General features: G+C 41.3%; 1 protein-coding gene across 1 annotated transcript in view; it reads right to left on the bottom strand.

Moving 5' to 3' along the window:
• Positions 1-19,466, bottom strand: part of LOC117079635 (potassium voltage-gated channel subfamily B member 2-like) — a 64,663-nt gene extending 45,197 nt beyond the window's left edge. Inside the window, exons 1-3 of the mRNA XM_033203660.1 lie at positions 19,398-19,466; positions 19,117-19,298; positions 18,885-19,038 (exon numbers count right to left, since the gene is read on the bottom strand). Of these exons, the coding sequence (XP_033059551.1) occupies positions 18,885-19,038; positions 19,117-19,298; positions 19,398-19,466 (405 nt within the window). The remainder of the gene's footprint in view (positions 1-18,884; positions 19,039-19,116; positions 19,299-19,397) is intronic.
• Between the last annotated feature and the right edge of the window lie 1,323 nt (positions 19,467-20,789).

Below are 20,789 nucleotides of genomic sequence, written 5' to 3'. Positions count from 1 at the left end.
ACACTGTAGCCTGGCACAATTTGAACAAAGGAGAGGAGACGATCTTGGCCACTACTGCTGTTGAACTATGTATCATATGGATTCAGTGTTCGCTTATATAACTTTATTGGTTCTGAGGACAATGGGGTTTACGTTGAGGTTCTCACGTGAGAGAACTACACTTGGTATTCCTTAGGATTCTCTAAGGCAGTCCTGAAATTTATGTAATAAGCCACCACTGTTAGTTTACTGCCACAAATTGCAATCTACACTAAAGAGTCTCAACTTAAGTAGACCGTAACAGAACTACGTCTATCGTTGTTTACAGTTACTTATGGGCAAAAGCAGTGGAACCACTGAAACATAATGGACTTTGAGGTCTGGGGTGGCTCCTTCACTTCTTCCTGATGTTAGCACTACCTGACTTCTCTGAGCCTCAGTGTTTTCATCTGGAAAATAGGGTTGTAGTAAGGATTCAATAAAATAATGCCCCCTGTAGGCAATAAGAATTCAAAGTTTATGCACATTTATTTCTTCCTCCATAAGGGGGATGCTGCTGATTCTTGTGGTGACCGCTGGGAACAGGTGAGGCAGTGTGATGCGACCGGGGAAGGGACCTGAGCCTCACAGGTCTGAAGAGCACTGTCTGAAGGTAGCTGCAGCTGATGTGCTGTAGTCTTACTGAGAAGGCATAGTATAAGCCTCTATTACTGAGGAACAAGGGGTTTAATGTTGTTTTGTTCGGAGCTGAGACTTACTTGTATTGTGTCTGCAAAGCAGCAGAGTTCAATCTCCGCCCCTGCCACACCCTTGGGACCGCCACTCCCCACCCTCAGCTAGACTTGAAAAGCTCCTTCAGTGCATGTCTTTTCATCTTTGTAGTTGTGGTGCCTGGTATTATCGGAAGAATAAATGGAATGACTTCCAGATATTTGTATTTAGGTAGATGAATCATCTGCGGTCACTTTGTTACGGAGAATGCCATAGAACTGTAGAATCTGAATCAGACCCTTTGTCAGATGATTAAAGAACATGTTCTCCATCCCTCTCTTTTCTTTCCAAGCCCAGAAATAAAGATGAAAAAATAAGGCCGTGCATGTTGGCTCAGGCCTGTAAGCCTAGCACTTTGCTGGCACATGCCTGTAATCCCAGCTACTTGGGAGGCAGAGGCAGGGCGATTGCTTGAACCCAGGACATGGAGGTTGCAATGAGCCAAGATTACGCCACTGTACTCCAGCTGGGCAACAGAGTGAAACTCCATCTATGTATATATAAATGGAGTTTATTTGGGTGCCAAGAGTTTTACATTTATTACTCCATTTTATTGATTGTTGAAGTGTGTGTGTGTTCTTTTTTTCTTTTGAGACAGTGTCTCACTCTTGCCCAGGCTGGAGTGCAGTAGTGAGATCTTGGCTTACTGCAGCCTCCACCTCCCAGGCTCAAGTGATCCTTCTGCCTCAGCCTCCAGAGTAGCTGGGATTACAGGCAAGCAGCACCATGCTTGGTGAAATTTTTATTTTTTGTAGAGTCAGGGTCTTGTCATATTGCCCAACCTGGTCTTGAACTCCTGGATGCAAGCAGTCCTCCCGCCTAAGCCTCCCAAAGTGCTAGCATTACAGGAATGAGCTATCGCACGTGGCTGTTGATATATTTTGTTTGGTTTTGTTTTCATTAAATGAAAACAAATGTCTGTTTTCCTCATTGAGTGAGGCTGTGTGAAAATATGCCTCTAGTTTAAATTCCTACCTTATCCTTTAATGCCCTGGGATCATAAGTTATTTAGCCTCAGTAAGAATGTCTTTTTAGCTGTATAATGAAGATTTCTACATCCAGTGATGCTGGGAATAGTAACAGTGATGTGTTGCAAAGGGATTTTTTCAACCATGAAATGTGGTGCAATACCTGGTACCATGCAGCTATCACACTCCCTCTCCCTAGGAAGCATGTGGTAGTGCCTGTCACATGTTGGGAAAGTCCTTCAGAGTGTGTGCCCTCTACCGTGCTGAGCAGCTTTCAGAAGTAATCCAGAACATTTCCTTCAGGTAACAGATCCTGCAGTAGATTTTCTGAGTCCCAGAGTTAGTGTTATACAAACTGCAATTTGTGAATCCCAAATTTCATAAGAGCAGTAGCAGCAGCAGATGGCAAAAATACATTTCTAATTCATTTAAAATCTGCTCCAAGAAATGAGTTCTCCCTGTACTCTTTATACTGTTATTTTTCTATATGTCTCTTCTATGCCTTCTAAACAAAATAATTACGAAGGAGAGAGACTGGCTTATGTTCCCCTCTACTGAGAGGCAGCAGCAGTTTATGTCCCATAGCTTTATTGGGGAATTGTAACATAAGCCTTTATTACTGAGAAACAAGGAGCTTAATTTTGCTGTTTTTCGAGTCGGGCTTTAATGATGGCAAGGTACTGGGTATAATTTACCTTTATGTTTATGGAATGTTTTCTTATTTTAAAATGTATAGTTGTGTCAAAAGCAATAGTCAGCCTGAGCCAAGGGCTTAAGAAATTTACTTCAGTCTTGTTTATCCATGAATTTTACATACTAAAAGCAAAGTTTTAATAGCTGCTTAAAAGTATCTTTTATAATTATGACTGTGATTACAGGCAGATTAGAAAATTAACTGACTGTGGCCATGTGTGGTGACTAACGTCTGTAATCCTAGCACTTTGGGAGGCTGAGGTGGGTGGATCTCTTGAGCCCAAGAGTTCGAGGCCAGCCTAAGCAACATGGTGAAACCCTGTCTCTATAAAAAGAAAAAAGTACAAAAATTAACCCAGGGTGTGGTGGTGTGTGCTTGTAGTCCCAGCTACTCAGGAGGCTGTGGTGGAAGAATCACCTGAGGCCAGGAGGTTGAGGCTGCAGTGAGCTATGATTGCGCCACTGCACTCCAGCCTGGGTGACAGAGTGAGAACCTGTCTCAAACAACAACAACAACAACAACAACAACAACAACAAAACTGGCAATCAATCAAGGAATATTTATCAGGAGATGATTATGTGCCAAACACTTGACTGAAGCAGTAAGGCTCTTGCCTAAGGAGCTTAAAATCTTGGGGAGACAAGACACACAGGTGGTATAAGGCAGACTGTGTTTATTGGGTATATCTTCCAAGTAACACCCTTCAGGGAGCCAGGAAATAGGCTGAAGAGGATTGCAATGGTGTGTTCACACCATCAGGCCTGTTCACATTCCAAGATCCTTTCTGGGCAGAGAGAAAGTGTAGGGCCCTGCCTTCCATCTGGGGGTTTCAGAGCTGGAGTTGATTGAATGAGAAGAGTTGGGACAAGGTTGGGTTGGATCCCACCTGGGAATGGTAGGAACAAAAATCCAAGAGGGATAACTAGTTAGGTCAGAGAAATAAAGTACTTAGGAAAGTAGAGGCTTGAAATAACTCTGGGAACAACAGTTTACCTTGGAGGGAAGCCTTTTCCTGAGAAACTGTCACTCCTCCTGCGTGCAGGGGGCCAGGATAAATCCATTGAGCTAGTTTATACAGTGGCTTTTGGTCAGAAGCCCTCTTCCTGTCTTCCTGTTCCTGGCTAGAAACTGGGCCCATCTTCTGATGAGCTCATACAGTGTTTATTTGAAATTGGGCCATCCAAGAAAATCAGGAAACATGTCAGCTCTTCTCCTGTATAATTGGTTGGTACTAAGTTTATTATGCATTTTGGTAAAGTTCCCTCTCTCTGTGCTTTTAGGTAATATTTTCCATCTTGCTTTAGTTTTTGGAAGGTTGATCACTAAATAGTCAAAACCCATTGCCCTCATGACCAACTTTCAGATGTAGAAAACTGTACAAGGTGTGATGTTGGACTGCATGTGTATTAGACAAATAAGCCATTCTGGGATGGAATGAAGCATTTCTAATGCTCCGGTTTTATTTTAAGGTCTATACTCAGGATCTAACTCAGCTTCCTTACTTGATGGCTCAGAAAGCAATTACAGAAAATTCTCACTAAGCAGGCTTAGGGTGTCCTTAATTATCCCCTTTCACTAATACAGATCAACCATAAACAGAACATATCCTTTGTCCTAGAGAGTTTGGCACCCAGAAGCAAAATCCTTTTGGCATTGGGCAAATTCTCCTGGCCTGAGTCTCTCTAGTTGAGGGAACATGTGCCATCCCTTGAAAATTAGGGCCCAGCGATTGTTTAATGTGACCTTGGTTAAGCCTTCAGATTATTCCTTTGTCTCTCTTCAGTGCCACTGGATAGCTATTGATTAATATTTACTGAATGTTCACAATGTGCCAGCTGCCACTGCGATGCAAGTAGCTGATGATCTGTTTAAATCGCTGCTATTTTGTTTGGCTGAAAGAGTCTGGACTTGAAACTTTCTGAGGCAGTCTGTGAACGCCATTGCCAGGGCAGCATCAGGGGAAATTACATAGGGTTGAGGCCAGATCTAGGCTTTGTGGGGATAAGCCGAATGAGCTCAGGGGTGCATGTAGCTGAAGGAACATGATTTGGAGAAAATATCTCTTTCTGAGCAGAGAGTAGATGATGAGGACTGATGTTTCCCAGATAGAAAGACGCTTTATGTTTAACTCCTTGGGGGAGACAGAATGTCTAGGAAAGAAAGAGGAAACCTTTCTAAGTAGAACTTTTGGCTAGGAGCCAGAAGACCGTCACAAGAATGCCATGTTTTTTGTCCCCCTCTTTCTGTGTGGCTTGGCTTTCTTTTTAGTGTCTGGTAAAGGGAGAGAGACTGAGAGAGAACAGCCTTTAGGATAACAGAAATGTGATGCGGGCTTTGAGAGGAACAAATCAACGGATTCTACAAGGTGACAATGCAGATCGGAGCAACAGGGAGGTGGGGGAGGTTGCAGGGTGCCCAGGTCAGGAGGCGAGTGAAGAAGCTCACAGGCTGCCATTGAAGTGAAGCACAGTAGTAGGTACACAGGATATCTAAAAAGGAATATGTTTTTAAACTGAGTTTGATCTAAACATCATCTTTAAATATACAAGGTTGAACAATTAAAATTATTTCTGATATAGGGAAAGATAATTTGTGGGATACAAAGGTAGGGAATAACATGTTTCATTTTGTTTTTCTTCCAGAGCAGTCAGTTTAAAAGTCCTGGGGTTGAGGGATGGGGTTGGATAGCACTCAACGCTGCAACATTGATATCTTTAGTCAGAATTAGAAAAATATCTTGGAAAACAGTAGAGTAAAAAACCAGGAGACAGTCTTTATGGCAGCATATTCTACTTAAAATCATGAATATTTAGAAATAGTCCTACATACTGTCTCAAAAATAAATTATAATTTCAAAATTGTAGCAGAAGAAATTTCTATTCAGAGTTCAGCTTTGTGACGTCTAAGTGAAAAAGGAAAAGGGCAGGAGAAAGAGGGAGGGAAGAGAGATAGAGAAGTAGTCACAGTAATAGAAACAATATAGAAATTAAAAAGTGGATATAACTACTAATACTATAGAAATTTAAAAAGTCCATAATATATTTTGATGCATACCTTTGTGCCAATGTTTAATACTAATATGAAATATATAAGTTCCTAGAAAACAATGACTTAAAAAATGACTCAAGGAGAAGGTAGGAATCTAAATATACCAACAACCATTAAAGAAACTGAATCAGAAATCAAAAGGCTAAGCTTACCCAAAATACATAAAACTCATATGGTTTTATATGTGATGCTTCACAAATCTTCAAGCAATAAATAATCTCTTTATTGCATAGTGTGTTTTAGAGGATAGAAAAAGAGCTACCTAACTCATCTGGCTAGTAGCTAAAAGCGAACAAGAAAGTACAATAAAGTTACAGACTACTCTCACTAATGAATATAATTATATTCCTAAGTAAAACATTAGTCAATTAGGTCAGCAGCATGTATGACCCAGGAATATTTATTTAAGAATGCAAGCAAAGTTTAGTATTTTTAAAATCTATTAATGAATATACTATAAAGGAGATTATGTCATAAACCATATATCGTATCAATAGACACCAAAAATTTTGATAAAATTCAACGTTCATTTAGGATTAAGAATCCTAACCAAACTACAAATAAGAACTTCCTAATTTGCTAAAAGATATCTTTTTAAAACAACATTGCATATTAATCTATAACTGTAATTCCAATTGAAATCCCAATAGAGATTCTTATGACACATGATAAACTTATCTTAAAAGTCATTGGGAGGAGCCAAAGGTTAAAAAGAGCTAAGATACTTTGAAATACAAAAGACAGTGGGACTTGTCATTATTATGAGGTCTTGGTGACTAAGACATGTGATCTTGGTGTGGGATAGATTAAAAAGGACCAATGAAACAGAATAGAGAGCTCTAGAAACAACCCCAAATATACATGAAAATACATATATGAAAGAGGTGTTATTACATTTAAGCATGGAAAGGATAAAGTCTTCAATAAAGATGGAAAATTATAAAGCCTTATTTCTCAACATACACAAATTCCAGAGGGATCAATGATTTAAATGTGAGAAGTGAAATTTGAAAACTTTTAGAAAATAATGCAGGAAAATATATTTATGACCTCAAAGTAGGGAGATGTTTCTTAAACAAGACATGAAAAGCATAAGCCATAAAGCGAAGTATTAACAAACTGGACTCCATTAAAATCAAAACTTCTGTAAAACAAAAGCCCCCACAACACATATACTCATGTGCGCATGCATACACAATCCACCCCTCCCCTGGCTAACACACACACACTGGGAGAAGATACTTGTGATGCCCACATAACCTTCAAATGATTGTTACTAGAATTGAAAAGCATGCTCACAACTCAACATAAAGAAGACAACCCAATAGGAAAAAAAAAGGGGGAAATAAAGGAATAGGCAATCTATGGAGTGAGAAATGCCCATGGTCCACAAATACGTGGAAAGATGCTCAAGCTCACTAGAAATAAAAAAACAAAAATTTAAACAATGACAATATGTCATTTCATCCTCATATTGGCTCAAATTAGAAGCCTCGACAATGCCAAGTACTAGAAAAGAGGAAGAGGAATGAAAGCTCTCATATATTGCTCCTCAAAGAGCTAAAACAATGCAATTATTTTGGAGAAGAATCGGCAATAAAATAAAGGTAAAAACTGCTGCCTTGTGACTCGCAATTCCACTTCTGGGTGTGTAAAGAGACCGGTACACATGTGTGTAGGGAGACAGATGGAGGAACATGCATCACAGTATTGTTGGTAACAACAAGAAGTCAGAAACAATTTATATGTCCATCAAGAAAAGACAATATTAAAATCAGTCATAATGTATTTCACAGTGGAACACTACATAATGCTTCAAAATGGGCCTGTTGTCAAATGGTTAAATCTAAAAAGTATATTTAAAATAATGCACGAAAAAGATAATTTAGGCTGCTGCTAACCTCTGGAAAGTTAAAGAGAATGGGATTGGGGAGGGATACCGGGAGGAGCTTCAACTATCCTTATACACTACTGTTTTATTCCTTAGAAAAAAACAACCTAGAGTCATATGGCAAAGTGTTAGCTTCCAATAAATCTGGGAAGTGGCTGGGTTATGCTATTCTCAGTCCTCTTCTATAGATCTGGAATAACTCCTAATAAATTGAAGTAAAGGGACAGCAACAAATGAGTGCTTTTATACAACTGAAGTGAAATGCAGCAAGAAATCCAGCAACAACGGGTCACTGAGTCAGCTGAGAGACTAAGACCATCCTTGTAGCCAGGTCAGTGGATAACTGAGGACAGCAGGAACCTATGCAGAGAGACTGTGGTTATACCAGGAATAGACGCTTATTGGTGGCTGGCACCCCATTAAATAACTGCCGCTAAGTTTCACCACATAGTTGTTTCATCTTCTTTTCAGCGCCTTCCTATTTTTGAAATCTGATGTTCTGAGATAAAGAAACATTTTTGTGCTTTGTAAACCTAGTGAAATGGACCCTCCCCCAGCCATGTTCTCAACCATCTGGCCTTGCAGAGACTGGGAATCTGGCTTCGCATCAGATTGTAATAGCGTTGAGAACGTAAATGACTTCTGGGACTAGGAGGGTAAATAATCAGGATCCAGACGTGGGCAGGTGTAAGCCTGGGGAGTGGAGGGGAAGTAGAAAGGGCCTGGAGAAAGCAGATAAAGAGGGAAGTGGCCACACTTTAGCTGATTGTGAGCACATGGAAATGAGGCTGTGTCATCAGATTTTCCAATTCAGAGGAAGCCAGAAATTTGAATTCCTTTTTAAAAATGTGAAATCTCCTGATTTTTAAATGCTTCAAGTAATTTGAACATATCTTAAAATAATATGTAGCACAAAACAACAACAAGAGCAACATGAAGCAAGCCTCTTCTGGATTTTTTTTTCTTTTTCTTTCTCCTATTCATTCTATTTCTAGAGCTCCTTGAGGATTTCTGCTAGCAGACCATCATCTTGTTTAGAATTGGCAGAGAAAGCACCAGCTGCTGGAATCCCACGACTGACTGGGTCTCACTACTGGCCCAGTTGCTAGGAACTTCAAGTGCAGAGCAGTAATGAAGACACACCATTCTTTCTCTCTCTCTCTCTCTCTCTCTCTCAACTGTCAACAGTTGGCATGGTCAAAAATAAAGCACAGACCTGACATGTCAGCTTTGTGAAATCCAAACAGGACCACTGAATGAGCTGGAAAGAGCCGTGGCACTCACCGCTTGATGACCTCAATGTACACTCTCCCTTTTCTGCACAGTTTCCCCCCACTTCCTCACTCACTTGCATTCCAAGGGTAGCCCCTGAAGGCACATGAGTTTTTCCAGTTCCTTTATAATGGCTTGCTGCAGATGGGGAAACCGAGGGCCAGAGTGGTATAGGCGGCCCATGAGTCACAACACTGCACTGCTTCACCCGAAAAACCACCCCGTGTGGAGGCGCTGGTGATATCTCAGGAATTTGATGAGCGCTTTGTCAGCACAGGTGTGCCCTGGGGGTCTCAATAACACCTGATTGCTTCACTACATTTTTTTTTTCCTGCTAAGGAGAGAGGATTGCAGAATCAGAAGAAAAAATTTAGAATTGGTACAGAACTGCTCTTATTTGCAGTTATAAAAAGGAACTGTACATTTTCCCAGCCTACCAAAATGATAACGCTGGGTTTTATTTTTGGAAAAAGTACTTTTCATCTTGTAAAAATTTAATGGCCTTTCAGTGACAGGGAACTTCTGAGTGGTGTTCACTGGCTCTTTTCTGGCTGCAACAGAAGGTGGATGCTATGGCTATAGGGCCTCTCCCTGCTTGAAGGGATGGCCAGGGAGAGGAAACATGCCCTCTCCATTGTCTGGGTGCTGCTGCTTCACAGATTGTGCCTGCACAACATTCTTTTCTCTTCTTCCCTCTCTGAGCTACAGACAGGGCAAAGGTAGCCAGACTTTAGATAAGATTGCCAATATTAACATCTAACGTCTGGTAGTACTTTTCTGTCTACAGATGTTTGAGTGCCTTAATTCCTTTATCTTTTAAGATTTGCAGTGAGCAGAGATTTCCTTCCACTTGGTGTTAATATAAAATGATCATACATCTGACCATTAATATAAGACTTGGACGAGGGCTTCTCAAGGTTGAACACGCATCTGAATCACCTGGGGGATCTTGTTAAAAGGTAGATTCTGATCCTGTGTTTGTGGACCGGGCTGCCCGGCTGCTATTGCTCCCAGGTGATGCTGATGTTGCTGGCCCATGGACAGCACCTGGAGAAGCAAGGGAGGGTTCAGGGTAACCGAAGGGGAGGGTGAGAAGGAGAAGATGCAGGTTCCCTCTTTTTGTTCTGAGGGTGTGCCTGTTCTCTCCTCACCCAGGATAATCATCCATCATCCAAGCCTACGTCCTTGGGAGGAAGCCTCAGCTACCAGCAAGGGCCCAGGACGAGGCTGGGAGCGTGTGTTTCTTTGTGAAAAAGATGACAGTGCTAGCAGTCATGGTTCTGAGAACAGCAGCTCTGGTTCTTCAGCTCCCTTGACAAGTATTCTCCAGGATTGCAGAGCAGCAGCTGAGGCTGGAGAAGGTGAGCCTGTGATCAGAGGGTGTTGGTGTAAAGAAGTTCTGTGGACTGTTGAAAGCAACACATTATCAGTTGTGTTTGTTTTGAGGTTGTGGCAGACTAGGTCATTGAGAGAGAGGGTGAGGATGCTATTAGTCTGCTCCAAGATTTTTCCTTGTTGCAGACTGGATGGAGTGAAATTAAGCTCTCAAGTGCCAGGCCTTTTGGCCTGAGTCCCTGGCACACAGATGGTGTCACAGTCAGGCCAGCCCCCCTCCTGCTCCTGACATGAAGGTGATGAGGGCCTTTGGGCCCTGTAGGACTGCAACAGATGTTGTTTGGTTCCGGCAGCTGAGCAGGAGCCTCGGCTGCAATGTAAACATTTCATTGGCTCAGCCAGTTCTTTTGCTGCTCTGCCTTTGAACAACTCCCTTCCTAGAGGTGTCTGTGTCCACCTGTCCAGGCTTTCGCTGGTTAGCTACTGCAGGGCAGGGGCTGTGATGCGTTTCCAAAGCTTGCCCTGCTTGTCACTTAGCTTTACTGCAGAAGGCCCTAGATACAGACATAGGGGGAAAGCAGACTCACTGACTCTCCAGATGCTGTAGTTGGTGAATCCCACTCACCACCTCTCTCACACACCCTGATAGAGGTGCTGGCTCATCAGTGTTCATCATGGCTGGAGTAAAGTAAGGCTGGCAGCCCTCAGTGTACAATGTCTTCAAAATTTTTAGAGTATCTCCAACTAATTCTGATAAGTCCCTAGGACAAAGTTATACCTTTTTCCAAAATAATTTTGGTAATGGTAAAGATTTTTTTAAAAAAATAGAACGATGTCCTACTCAAATTAAGAAAAACGAGCTAAAGTAAAATAATAGTCTCCAACTGATAAGAGAGCAAATAATCCCAATTCATTTTAAATTGAGGATCTGAACGAGCAGGAGAAGGCAAGTCCACACTTGCCTACTGATATTTCTTTCGGAAGTAAGGAAAATCCTGCTTATATTTCATGGAATACCAAATCATGTCAAAACTGTAAACAACACTCTATCTGCTAAATGAGTTTCAGGACATGCTATTTCTACATACAAGGGAGAAGTTGAAGTCCACAGGAGGAGCTCTGGTTCACTGAAAGGTAAATGTGCTAATAGGTGGATGCTGCTGCCTGCTGCAAGTCGCCCAGTCCCAGTGGAACTGTATGGTGACTTACAGCACAAGATGTGAATTTCCCTTTGTTCTCAATGGAAAGACTCTTCAGGGCATGCATGCCCACTACATTGTGTAAGACCATGGGTCTGTCATTCTTTTTGTCCCCAGTGCTGTCACACAAATACAGAAGACCAGATGATGTATGTCTTACTCTCTTGCCACACTCTCACCACCTATAGTATGGGTTCCTATTCACCTGTTGGTCGGCTTGGCCCTGCCAGAGGCCCTTATGGATAGCAAATAACATTCATTGAGAAGCTACTTTGCACCAGGCACTTTCAGGTACATCACTGAATCCCACCCTAATGGGGTAAGGAACACTGCTTTCATTATTCTAATTATGAAAAATCCCAAACTTAAAGAGGTTTTCTATTGCTGTTTTTAAAGTCAAAGGCCACATGGCATGTGTCTGAACCAGGTTTCAAAGTCATGTTAACTCTCAGACTCTGTCTTTTCTATTGGCCCTGCTAAACAGTGAAGGGGTGGGGCCTTGCATTTGTGCTCTGCCTTGCCATTCACAAATGAAGCAGCCTTAATCCGTGTGCCATTCACAAATGAAGCAGCCTTAATCCTCTGCAGCACAAGAGGAAATGACTACAGTGGAGGCTGGCCATTCTGGCTCACTCTCAAGTTTGGATTTTAATGAATGAGGGGTTTGAAGACAAAAAGTCACCACTGAGACCCTCAGTTGTGCCATGGTGGGACAAGGAAGTGGCTGGGAGTCTGGGAGAAGAATCTGACTTTGTGCTGTGCTAAGCATAGGTGCTGCTGCATCGGTGCACACAGCAGAGCCTAGGCAATTCACCTCATTGATAAACATCTACTGAGTTCCCACTGCGTGCCAGCCATGGAGAGGCACTGGGAATTCGGTGAGGAATATTCTGACACTGTCTTTATTTAGGGGAGACACCATCCTTTGAGGAGATTCAGGATAGCAGGACACAGCTGGCCCCCACAGAGAAATGTAAAAGTTGTGCTAGGCAGATAAGGTAACCCCTCAGGATATTTTAGACTTGTTCTAGAACTTACTTTTCTTCTTGATCCTTACACTCTTTATCCTAATGACAGCAGCTTAGGCAAAGAATGGAGACCATGTTTCTAACTCCATGCTCTTTTATAGAAAGATGTATTTCTATTTTGAAAAGCTGTTCTCTCTTCCCTGTAGAACATCTTGTTATCATTAACTGTTATGTACCACTCGTGACAATTCACTGGTGATTTTTAGGACAGAAATTAGAGTCACAGAAACTTCTTCAACTTGTAAGAAAAATCTACAGGCTTCTTTCTGGGGGAAGTTTTTTCCCAGAACTAAAGCTGATTAACATCCAAACAACTATCCAGGGACTCTTGCAATGCACAAACCACCACCACATTAGAATTGATGGGGAAGGGAGAAAACTGCAGAAGACCACATCAAAGAAAGCCAGTTTGTGAGATTTAACTTTGAAAGGCTGACCGGGAAATGCTGGGGATGAAGCTTTTCTGACAGAGGTATTTGCCTAAGAAAGATGGTCAGAGTTCTTTCTGCTGAGAACTTTAGTCAATTACAATCACAGCTGCACTGCTGAGATGCCAATTTATACTCAGATGCTGCCAAATGGAGCAATTTCCACAAAATGCACCACATCCTTATTCTCCAAAGACACTCTCTGTTGTAACAAGCAAATGGTCACAGCTTCAAGGATTCAACAGGCTATGTGAAGCTGACAAGCTGGTATAAGATTTCACATTTGAACAAATCGTTCTTGGACATGGAAGGGCCCTCTCTAAGACTGAGAAAAGAGCATGGGGAACTGGTCCCATTGAAAGAGATCAAATGAAGAGACTAAGAGGCAGAAATGAAGTCCACAGGCAAACAGCCCGGGCGGTGCCCTGAACCTAGTTAAAGATCGACCCCGGACCTAACCGATTAAGGTTATCTATAGACTCCAGACATTGTAAGGACAAACGTTGTGAAAGTCTCTGTCCTGCTCTAATTACCAGTGTCTGCCACATATCTTAGTCCTGGGCCCGGTACAAACAATCCTCTATTTTGTCCCAACTTCCTGAGCCCCATATGCCTGCCCGACACAAACACATTAAGAAAAACAACACCTGGGGAAGCTCCAATAAGGTTACAACCGTTTGTAAAAGCACAGGAACCGATAAGAAGGCTGCTAAAAGCATAACTTCACATTAACATGTAAACCAATTGTAATGCTGTAGCCTAGAGAAATGCCTTGTTCCTCTGTAACCTGACAAGTCCTGTTTACCTCGAGCTATAAATAGGAAGCGCACGCATTGTTTGGGGCCCTCTTGTATGTTGTAGAATGGAGGGACCAAGTTCGAACTTGCATTAAAGATCCTTGCCGTTTGGCTTTGACTCTGGACTCTGGTGGTCTTCTTCGGGGAACAAACGGTCTGGGCATAACCCCATCAATGAGAAACTCCTAGATTTGGTCATGGTGATGCTCCAAGGTGTAATGGACTTGCATGATGGAAGCCATTCATACTAGCAAAAATCACTAGTGAATTTCTGAAGTTTGATTTGGGTAAGAGACCATATGAGTTCACACTACTCTACTAGATCTCCTATAATACAAAATATGTTTTCTCAAGCATCTTTTAGCTGTAAAGGTAACAACATACCTTTAAAATAGAAGTGCAGTGGGCAATTTATTCGTTTAAATAATGTACCTTCAAAGTCCTTTATAATTTCAGAGTTTTACTGACACAGAGAACAAAGGGAGAGAGAAATGGGGGGTTGCTGTTCAATGAGCATAAAGTTTCAGTTATATAAGATGAATAAGTTCTAGAGATCTATATACAACGTGGTGCCTATACTTAACAATACTGCATCATGCACTTATTTTGTTAAGAGGGTAGATCTCAAGTCCTTACTGCAGTAAAAATAAATTTTAAAAAACATATTAAAATTATATAATTGCATTGAGAAAAAGATAATTCAGGCTGGATTCATTATTGTATATTACTTGTATTATAGTCATTTTTTCTTCTAACTCTAACTGAACTTGAGTTCAATAATGCAGAACTGGAACATTCCTCATGTTATGTTCTCATCTGAAAGGAAATAGTGTGTCCCATAATGGGAAACAGTATAGCGTAAGGGTTTAAATGTCACTTTTTTCCGCCTATGTATGAGCTTGAGCAAAGTAATATATGTGAGTTTTGGCTTCCCTATAAGTTGTAATTTTGAGGATTTAAGTGAGGTAATGTATACAAAATACCTACTGCCTGTGACAAAGCACTACAAAATGGTGGCTCTTAATAAGCATAGCAATTTTGTGACATATAGAAAAACTACCAGCCTGGACAACACAGCAAAACTCTGTCTCTATAAAAAATACAAAAAATTTGCCAGGTGTGGTGCCACGCACCTGTGGTCCCAGCTACTCAGGAGGCTGAGATGAGAGGATCACTTGAGCCTGGAAGGCAGAGGTTGCAGTGAGCCAAGATCACGCCACTGCACTCCAGCCTGAGTGATAGAGTAAGACCTTGTCTCAAGGGGAAAAAAAGAGAAAAGAAAAGAAAGAAAAATTATTGAAGTGGAGTCAAAATAGATGGCTTCTTGTTCTATTTCCCCCACCAAATACTTGCTATGTGACCTCAAGCCAGACCATTAATTTTCTGAATCTTATTTCATCGTCTATAATAATATCCACCCTGCCAACCTCACAGATTGCTGAAAGAAACGAATGAAATAATAGAAACACATGTATTATAGCTAGAAGTATCATACAACAGGAATTATTAGCAAAGAAGTTGGAAAATTATGTAGAGAAAGGAAGTATATAGTGTCTGGCACACAAAAGCTATTCAGTAGATGTTTATTGAATGAATTAATGAATGAATGCCTACCTCACAAAGTTTCCAACATTCAAAATAGCAAAATCTTGATTGGTATACTTAATTGTGAAAAGCATTGTAAAGAAATCCCTAGAAAATAATATCAAATTTCATGAGAAGGAGATCACAACTAATAATCCATAACTATAACTTTTGCCAGCATTGAAGTGTCTTAGATTGCAGGCTTCTGCAAGATACACATTACTTGTAGTTTTATATCCCCAGCATTTCCCATCCCAGTGTTGATATGCAACAGGCACCCAGCAGGTACTTGCAAATTGAACTTACTCAATAACCCTTGCTCTTGTAACCAATCTTACAATAATACCTCTTCATAATGAATCATTCTTAATTCTCTTATTTCCTCCAAACTCTCCCTCTAGCCCCCGGCAACCACCATTCTACTTTCTGTCTGTATGAATGTGACTACTCTAGGAACTTTGTAAAAATGGAATCATTCAGTATTTGTCCTTCTGTGACTGGCTTATCTCAGTTAGCATAATGCTCTCCGGGTTCATCCATATGGTTGTTGCATATGGTAAGATTCCCTTTTTTAAGGCTGGTAATATTCCATTGTATGTATATAGCATGCTTTCTTTATCCACTCATCTGCTGCTGGACATTTAGGTGGTTTCTATGCCTTGGCTATTGTGAATAATGCTGCAGTGAATGGGGAAGGGTGCAGATATCACCTCGAAATCTTGATTTTAATTCTTTTGGATATAAACTCAGAAGGGGGGCTGCCTGATCAGATGGTAGTTCTACTTTAAGTTTTTTGAGGAACTTCCATACTATTTTCTATAGTGGCTATACTAATTTACATTTCAACCAATAGTGTACAAGGATTACAGTTGCTCCCCATCCTTGCCAACGCTTTTGTCTTTTTGATAACAGCCAATCTGACAGGTGTGAAGTGATATTTCATTGTGGTTTTGATTTGCATTTCCCTGATGATTAGTGATGTAGAGCATCTTTAATATACCTGTTGGCCATGTGTTCTCTCTTTGGAGAACTGTCTGTTTAATTCTTTTGTCCATTTTAAAATTGGGTTATTTTATTTTATTTTTTGCTATTGAGTTGTAGGAGTCCTTATATATTTTGGATATTAATCCTTTATCAGGTATACGCCTTGCAAATATTTTCTCCTATTCTTTTAATATGTTTTTAATAAAGGAAGGAACCCACAAAAGCAAAAGTGCCTGAGGCCCATGAAAGTAAATATGCAGCTTTATTCCCTTGTCCCCTTCCTAATGTATCTAAACCCTTGAGGAGGGTCTGTGAGCTTTCTTTGTGTTCGCTTCTCCCTTCAAACCCCTCTAGCTGGTCTGGAGGCACACATCTACTTCTCTTTGTCTCCCAAGGCCACTTAAACCTGTTGCTGTCATTAAGCTCGAGGCAGGTAACTAAATCATACCCCAGTTCTTATCTCTGGGCAGCTTCTTGAGCTAGATGTGTTTCCTCTTTATGTTAGTGAAAGAACTGGTGCTGGCTTTGTATGGAGTGGTCATCTTCTTGGGGTCTGGCACCAATTGCTCTTACCAATAACTATCTCCTATCCTGACCCCAATTAATAGTCACCTGCTTAGTTCTGATTTTGATAAATGAGGACTTTGGTGGAAAAAAGGAAGAGGCTCTCCTGTTGAAGGGTCGTTTACTTTGTGATGGGTGGTGGTGATATTGGGATTTGGAGGGGTCCTGGTTGGAGCCTTTCATGGACAAAGATGTGCACCTTTGGCCCAAACATGCCCTTCTGATACTCAGCCATCTTTCTCTATTTTGAGTATTTCTACTTTTATGAACAAATCAATTTAGAACAACACATTTTATGTCTTCCCGCCTGAGCTATAACTCAGACAACTAAGGTAGCGTTATAAAAATGTTCACTTAAAATAGACAATTAAGCTTCAGAATTGCTTTTAATAAGGGGTCCTTTTTTTTTGTTTTTCTTTTCTTTGCTTTTTGTTTTTGAGACGGTGTCTTGCTTTGTTGCCGGGTTGGAGTGCAGTGACGTGATCTCAGCTCACTGCAACCTCCAGCTCCTTGGTTCAAGTGATTCTCCTGCCTCAGCCTCCTGAGTAGCTGGGACTACAAGAGCGTGGCACCACACCTAGCTAATTTTTGTATTATTAGTACAGACGGGATTTCACCATGTTGGCCAGGATGGTGTCAATCTCTTGACCTTGTGATCTGCCTACCTCAGCCTCCCGAAGTGCTGGGATTACAGGCGTGAGCCATTGCATCTGGCCAATAATGGGGTCCTTATTAGAATTGGAAAGCATGAATGTATGATGATTAAAGAGCAAGAATAGGCTGGGTGCAATGGCTTATGCCTGTAATCCAGTACTTTGGGAGGCTGAGGCAGGAGGATCCCTTGAGCCCAGGAGTTTGAGGCTACAGTGAGATATGATTGCCCCATTGAACTCTAGCCTGGGCAGTGGAGTGAAACCTTGTCTCTAAAAAAAAAAAAAAATAAAACCAAAATCAACCTCCACTGGCTTGTAGATTATTATTTCATTGGCCAATGAAATGAATATCTGTCATGTTTATCAATCATTTCAAAGAACTAGATACAATTTTTCCTGTGAATCCTCATGTCATCCTTATGAGGTAAAACCCATAAAGAAGATAACAGCCAAGTAATGTTGGAATCTACCTACAGCAAGTGGCCATTGCTCCACTGCCCTAGTCTAGAAAATGATAGTAGTGATGTCATCTTCATCTAACATAAAAGCAAAAAAGACTTTGAAATAGGGCTGCTGTCACTGGATAAATGGTTCAGGTCATACCATGTCTAGTATGTGCTAATAGCTAACCTGAAATGTGAGTGGATTTGTAGGGCATGCCTTCTCGAAACCTTAACAAGCAGGAGCAAAAAATGTCTCAACTCACTAGTTATATTCATGACAAATATAGCCTGTGTCACTGTGGACTACTTTTTACATAGGTCTATAGATCACACACTCATTTGACTAAGTTTAAACAAGAATCATTGTTTATTATCAACAAGGTAATCTCTGGCCCACTGTTTTGCTTTGTTTTGTTTTTGGTAGAGAAAGGGTCTCCCTTTGTTGTCCAGGCTGGCCTTGAACTCCTGGGCTTAAGCAATCCACCCACCTCTGCTCCCAAAGATCACGGCTTATAGGCATGAGCCACCACTCCGCCTCTGGCCCACTGTACTTACTGTACAATATAGGTAATAACATTTTTTTATAAATAAGTAAATATTCACATCTGGAGCTACCCAATTTCTCATGTCAAGCCATATGCTTCACAACATGGTATTTGGTGACACATGAGTTAGGTGTTACTTGTGTAGCTATGTCTAAAATAGGGGAAAATTAAGAGGGTTATAAAGGGATGGACAATTGACTCACATATCTCTAAGTCATTGGCTAATTATTAATTTATCATTATTTATTAAACTCCTACTATATGCCAGGCAGACTGCAAGATATAGTTTGGGATTTAGAAATTCCTTGGGACTCGGAGCTGAAAGACACAGTCCCTGTCCTCAAGGGGCAAGTCCTTGGGGACAGTGTGCAACACTGAGATGTGTAGGATGCTGTGAGAGCACAGAAAAGGGCCACAAGCACATACTGGGGATTCTGGGATGCCTCCCTGGAGAGGCTGACCCTTCCACCTGAATTAATTTCAAAGCCTGTGATGAATTTAATTGGGAGTCCCTAACTTTAAAAACAAACACCTACCTTCCTGTGCTAAAGCATTAAAATAAATGAGATGAGAATTTTGATTTTCTTTTAAAAAATAATAAAATGAGAGTGCCCATAGCAGTTGTGGGGCTGCTCGTAGGAAGCACACCCACTTCTCTGAATGCTCCTGCAAGTGGGTCCTGAGAGGTTCCAGAATGTTACCTTGACAAATGTGTATTCCCAAAAGGATTGTTCTGAAATGTGTTCAAACAGAGCAACAGCAATAGTAAGAATTTTAAGCTTAACTCTCAAAATCAAGTACTTTTGGAGTAGAAAACTTGATAATTTGGGGATCCTGTGTATGCCTATCTTGTACCTGTTAGGCAAAGGTGTTCAGTAGAAACTTAAGTTGAGTAATTGAAGTTGAGGTAGAAACAAATCTGTGCAAACATACTTAAGGGACGGTTTCCCATTTTCCCAGCTTGCTCCATTGACTTGCCCTATGGGACACTTTACTGAATTCAGATACCACCGATGTTTGAAGCAAATAATATTTCTGTTTTCCAGTAGAATGCTCTCAGTATTGAGTGGAACTGGGAAGGATGGTTTGTCAGGGAAGAGCAACGGGAGTGTATTCTGGGAGTAACACAGCACAAGTTTCACAATGAGAACTGTTTTTCTCCAAAGTCAGAATGCTCAGTATATTCAAATGTTTTCATTGGCCTTTTCCATTACTGATAACTCTTTGTGGTCCTCATTTCCAATATCTGAAATGCCAGTGTGCAAAGGGTCGAAACGGGTCATTAATTCAACATATATTTATGGAGTGACCACAATGGGGCAGGTCGTGTGCCAGGAGCTAGGATATGGTCAGGGCCACTGCCTTTGTGGACCTGATAGTATAGGGTGAGAGACAGATGGTATCACACAAACAAATTACTGCAAACAAATAGATGATTACAAGTAGCACTGAGCACCAAAAGGAGAGGGACAAAGTGAAGTTAGAGCGCATGGGGGTCAGGGTGTCTCCTTAGGATGGTCAGGGAATGTTTTGCTGAGGAGGTGACATTCAGAAGAGACCAGAAGGATAAGTAAGAGGCAGTGAGTTAAAGAGCGGGAAGACAAGAATATAGAAGGCATGAAAGAGTTTAGTGTGTTGGCAATTCTACAAGTCAAAAGCTTTTAAGAAGTAAAGCTTTTGTAATTTCAGAGTTCTATGAATGGCTCTTGTATGTAAGCAATGAAGGAGGGCTGAAGACTAATATTAAGCAATCATTATGGGACTATTCTAAGTGATTTAATAGTGATTATCATCACCATTGTTAATTATTTAGTGAGTGTCAAATACTATGCTATATGTATTCAAAATACATTTTCTCATGAAATCAGCCAAACAAAATATGGTTTTGGAGTTCCAGGGAACTTGTTTCAGAGAGAGAGAATGGAAAAGCACAGTAAGATGGGGCAGACAGGAAACTGGGGCACAGGCCTGGGAACTAGATGCTCTGGAGCAGAGTATTTCTACAGTTAGCAGGGGTATCTGGTCCTGGTGGAGAGAATAGAATCCCAAGCCTTTGGGAGCCAAGCAAAGGACAATTGTAAGGGATGGGGAATGAAAACAGGAGTGGCAAGGGGCCCTCAGGCATTTCTGAGCAGAGACAAAGGATTCTTAATTTATGGCTACAACTCAGCTAACAGCAGGATGAAGTAAAGGGAAAGAGAGGCCCAGAATAATCCTCAGAGGTCAGCCAGGAGCCTGTTGCAATAATTCTGGGAAGAGACTGAAGGCCTTTGCCAGGAGAGTGGCCGTAGGCAGAGGAGAGAGACACAGGTGAGACATGTGGGAGGTGAATGAGGCCCAGCAGGAGGTTGGGGGAGAAGATGAATCCTGTTAGAGATTTTGAATTTGAGGTGTCAGCAGGACAAACACATAAGCATCTAATGCTGGTTCTGATTCCTTCTCACACCCACTTCATTAAACCAAACAGAAGGCCGGGCGCGGTGGCTCAAGCCTGTAATCCCAGCACTTTGGGAGGCTGAGACGGGCGGATCACGAGGTCAGGAGATCGAGACCATCCTGGCGAACACGGTGAAACCCCGTCTCTACTAAAAATACAAAAACTAGCC

This window comes from Trachypithecus francoisi, unplaced genomic scaffold (assembly GCF_009764315.1).
Source record: "Trachypithecus francoisi isolate TF-2019V2 unplaced genomic scaffold, Tfra_2.0 Lachesis_group7, whole genome shotgun sequence".
In the NCBI taxonomy this organism is placed as follows: Eukaryota; Metazoa; Chordata; class Mammalia; order Primates; family Cercopithecidae; genus Trachypithecus; species Trachypithecus francoisi.
The sequence above is the reverse complement of the archived record's forward strand: the minus strand, read 5'-3'. Positions and strand labels throughout refer to the sequence as shown.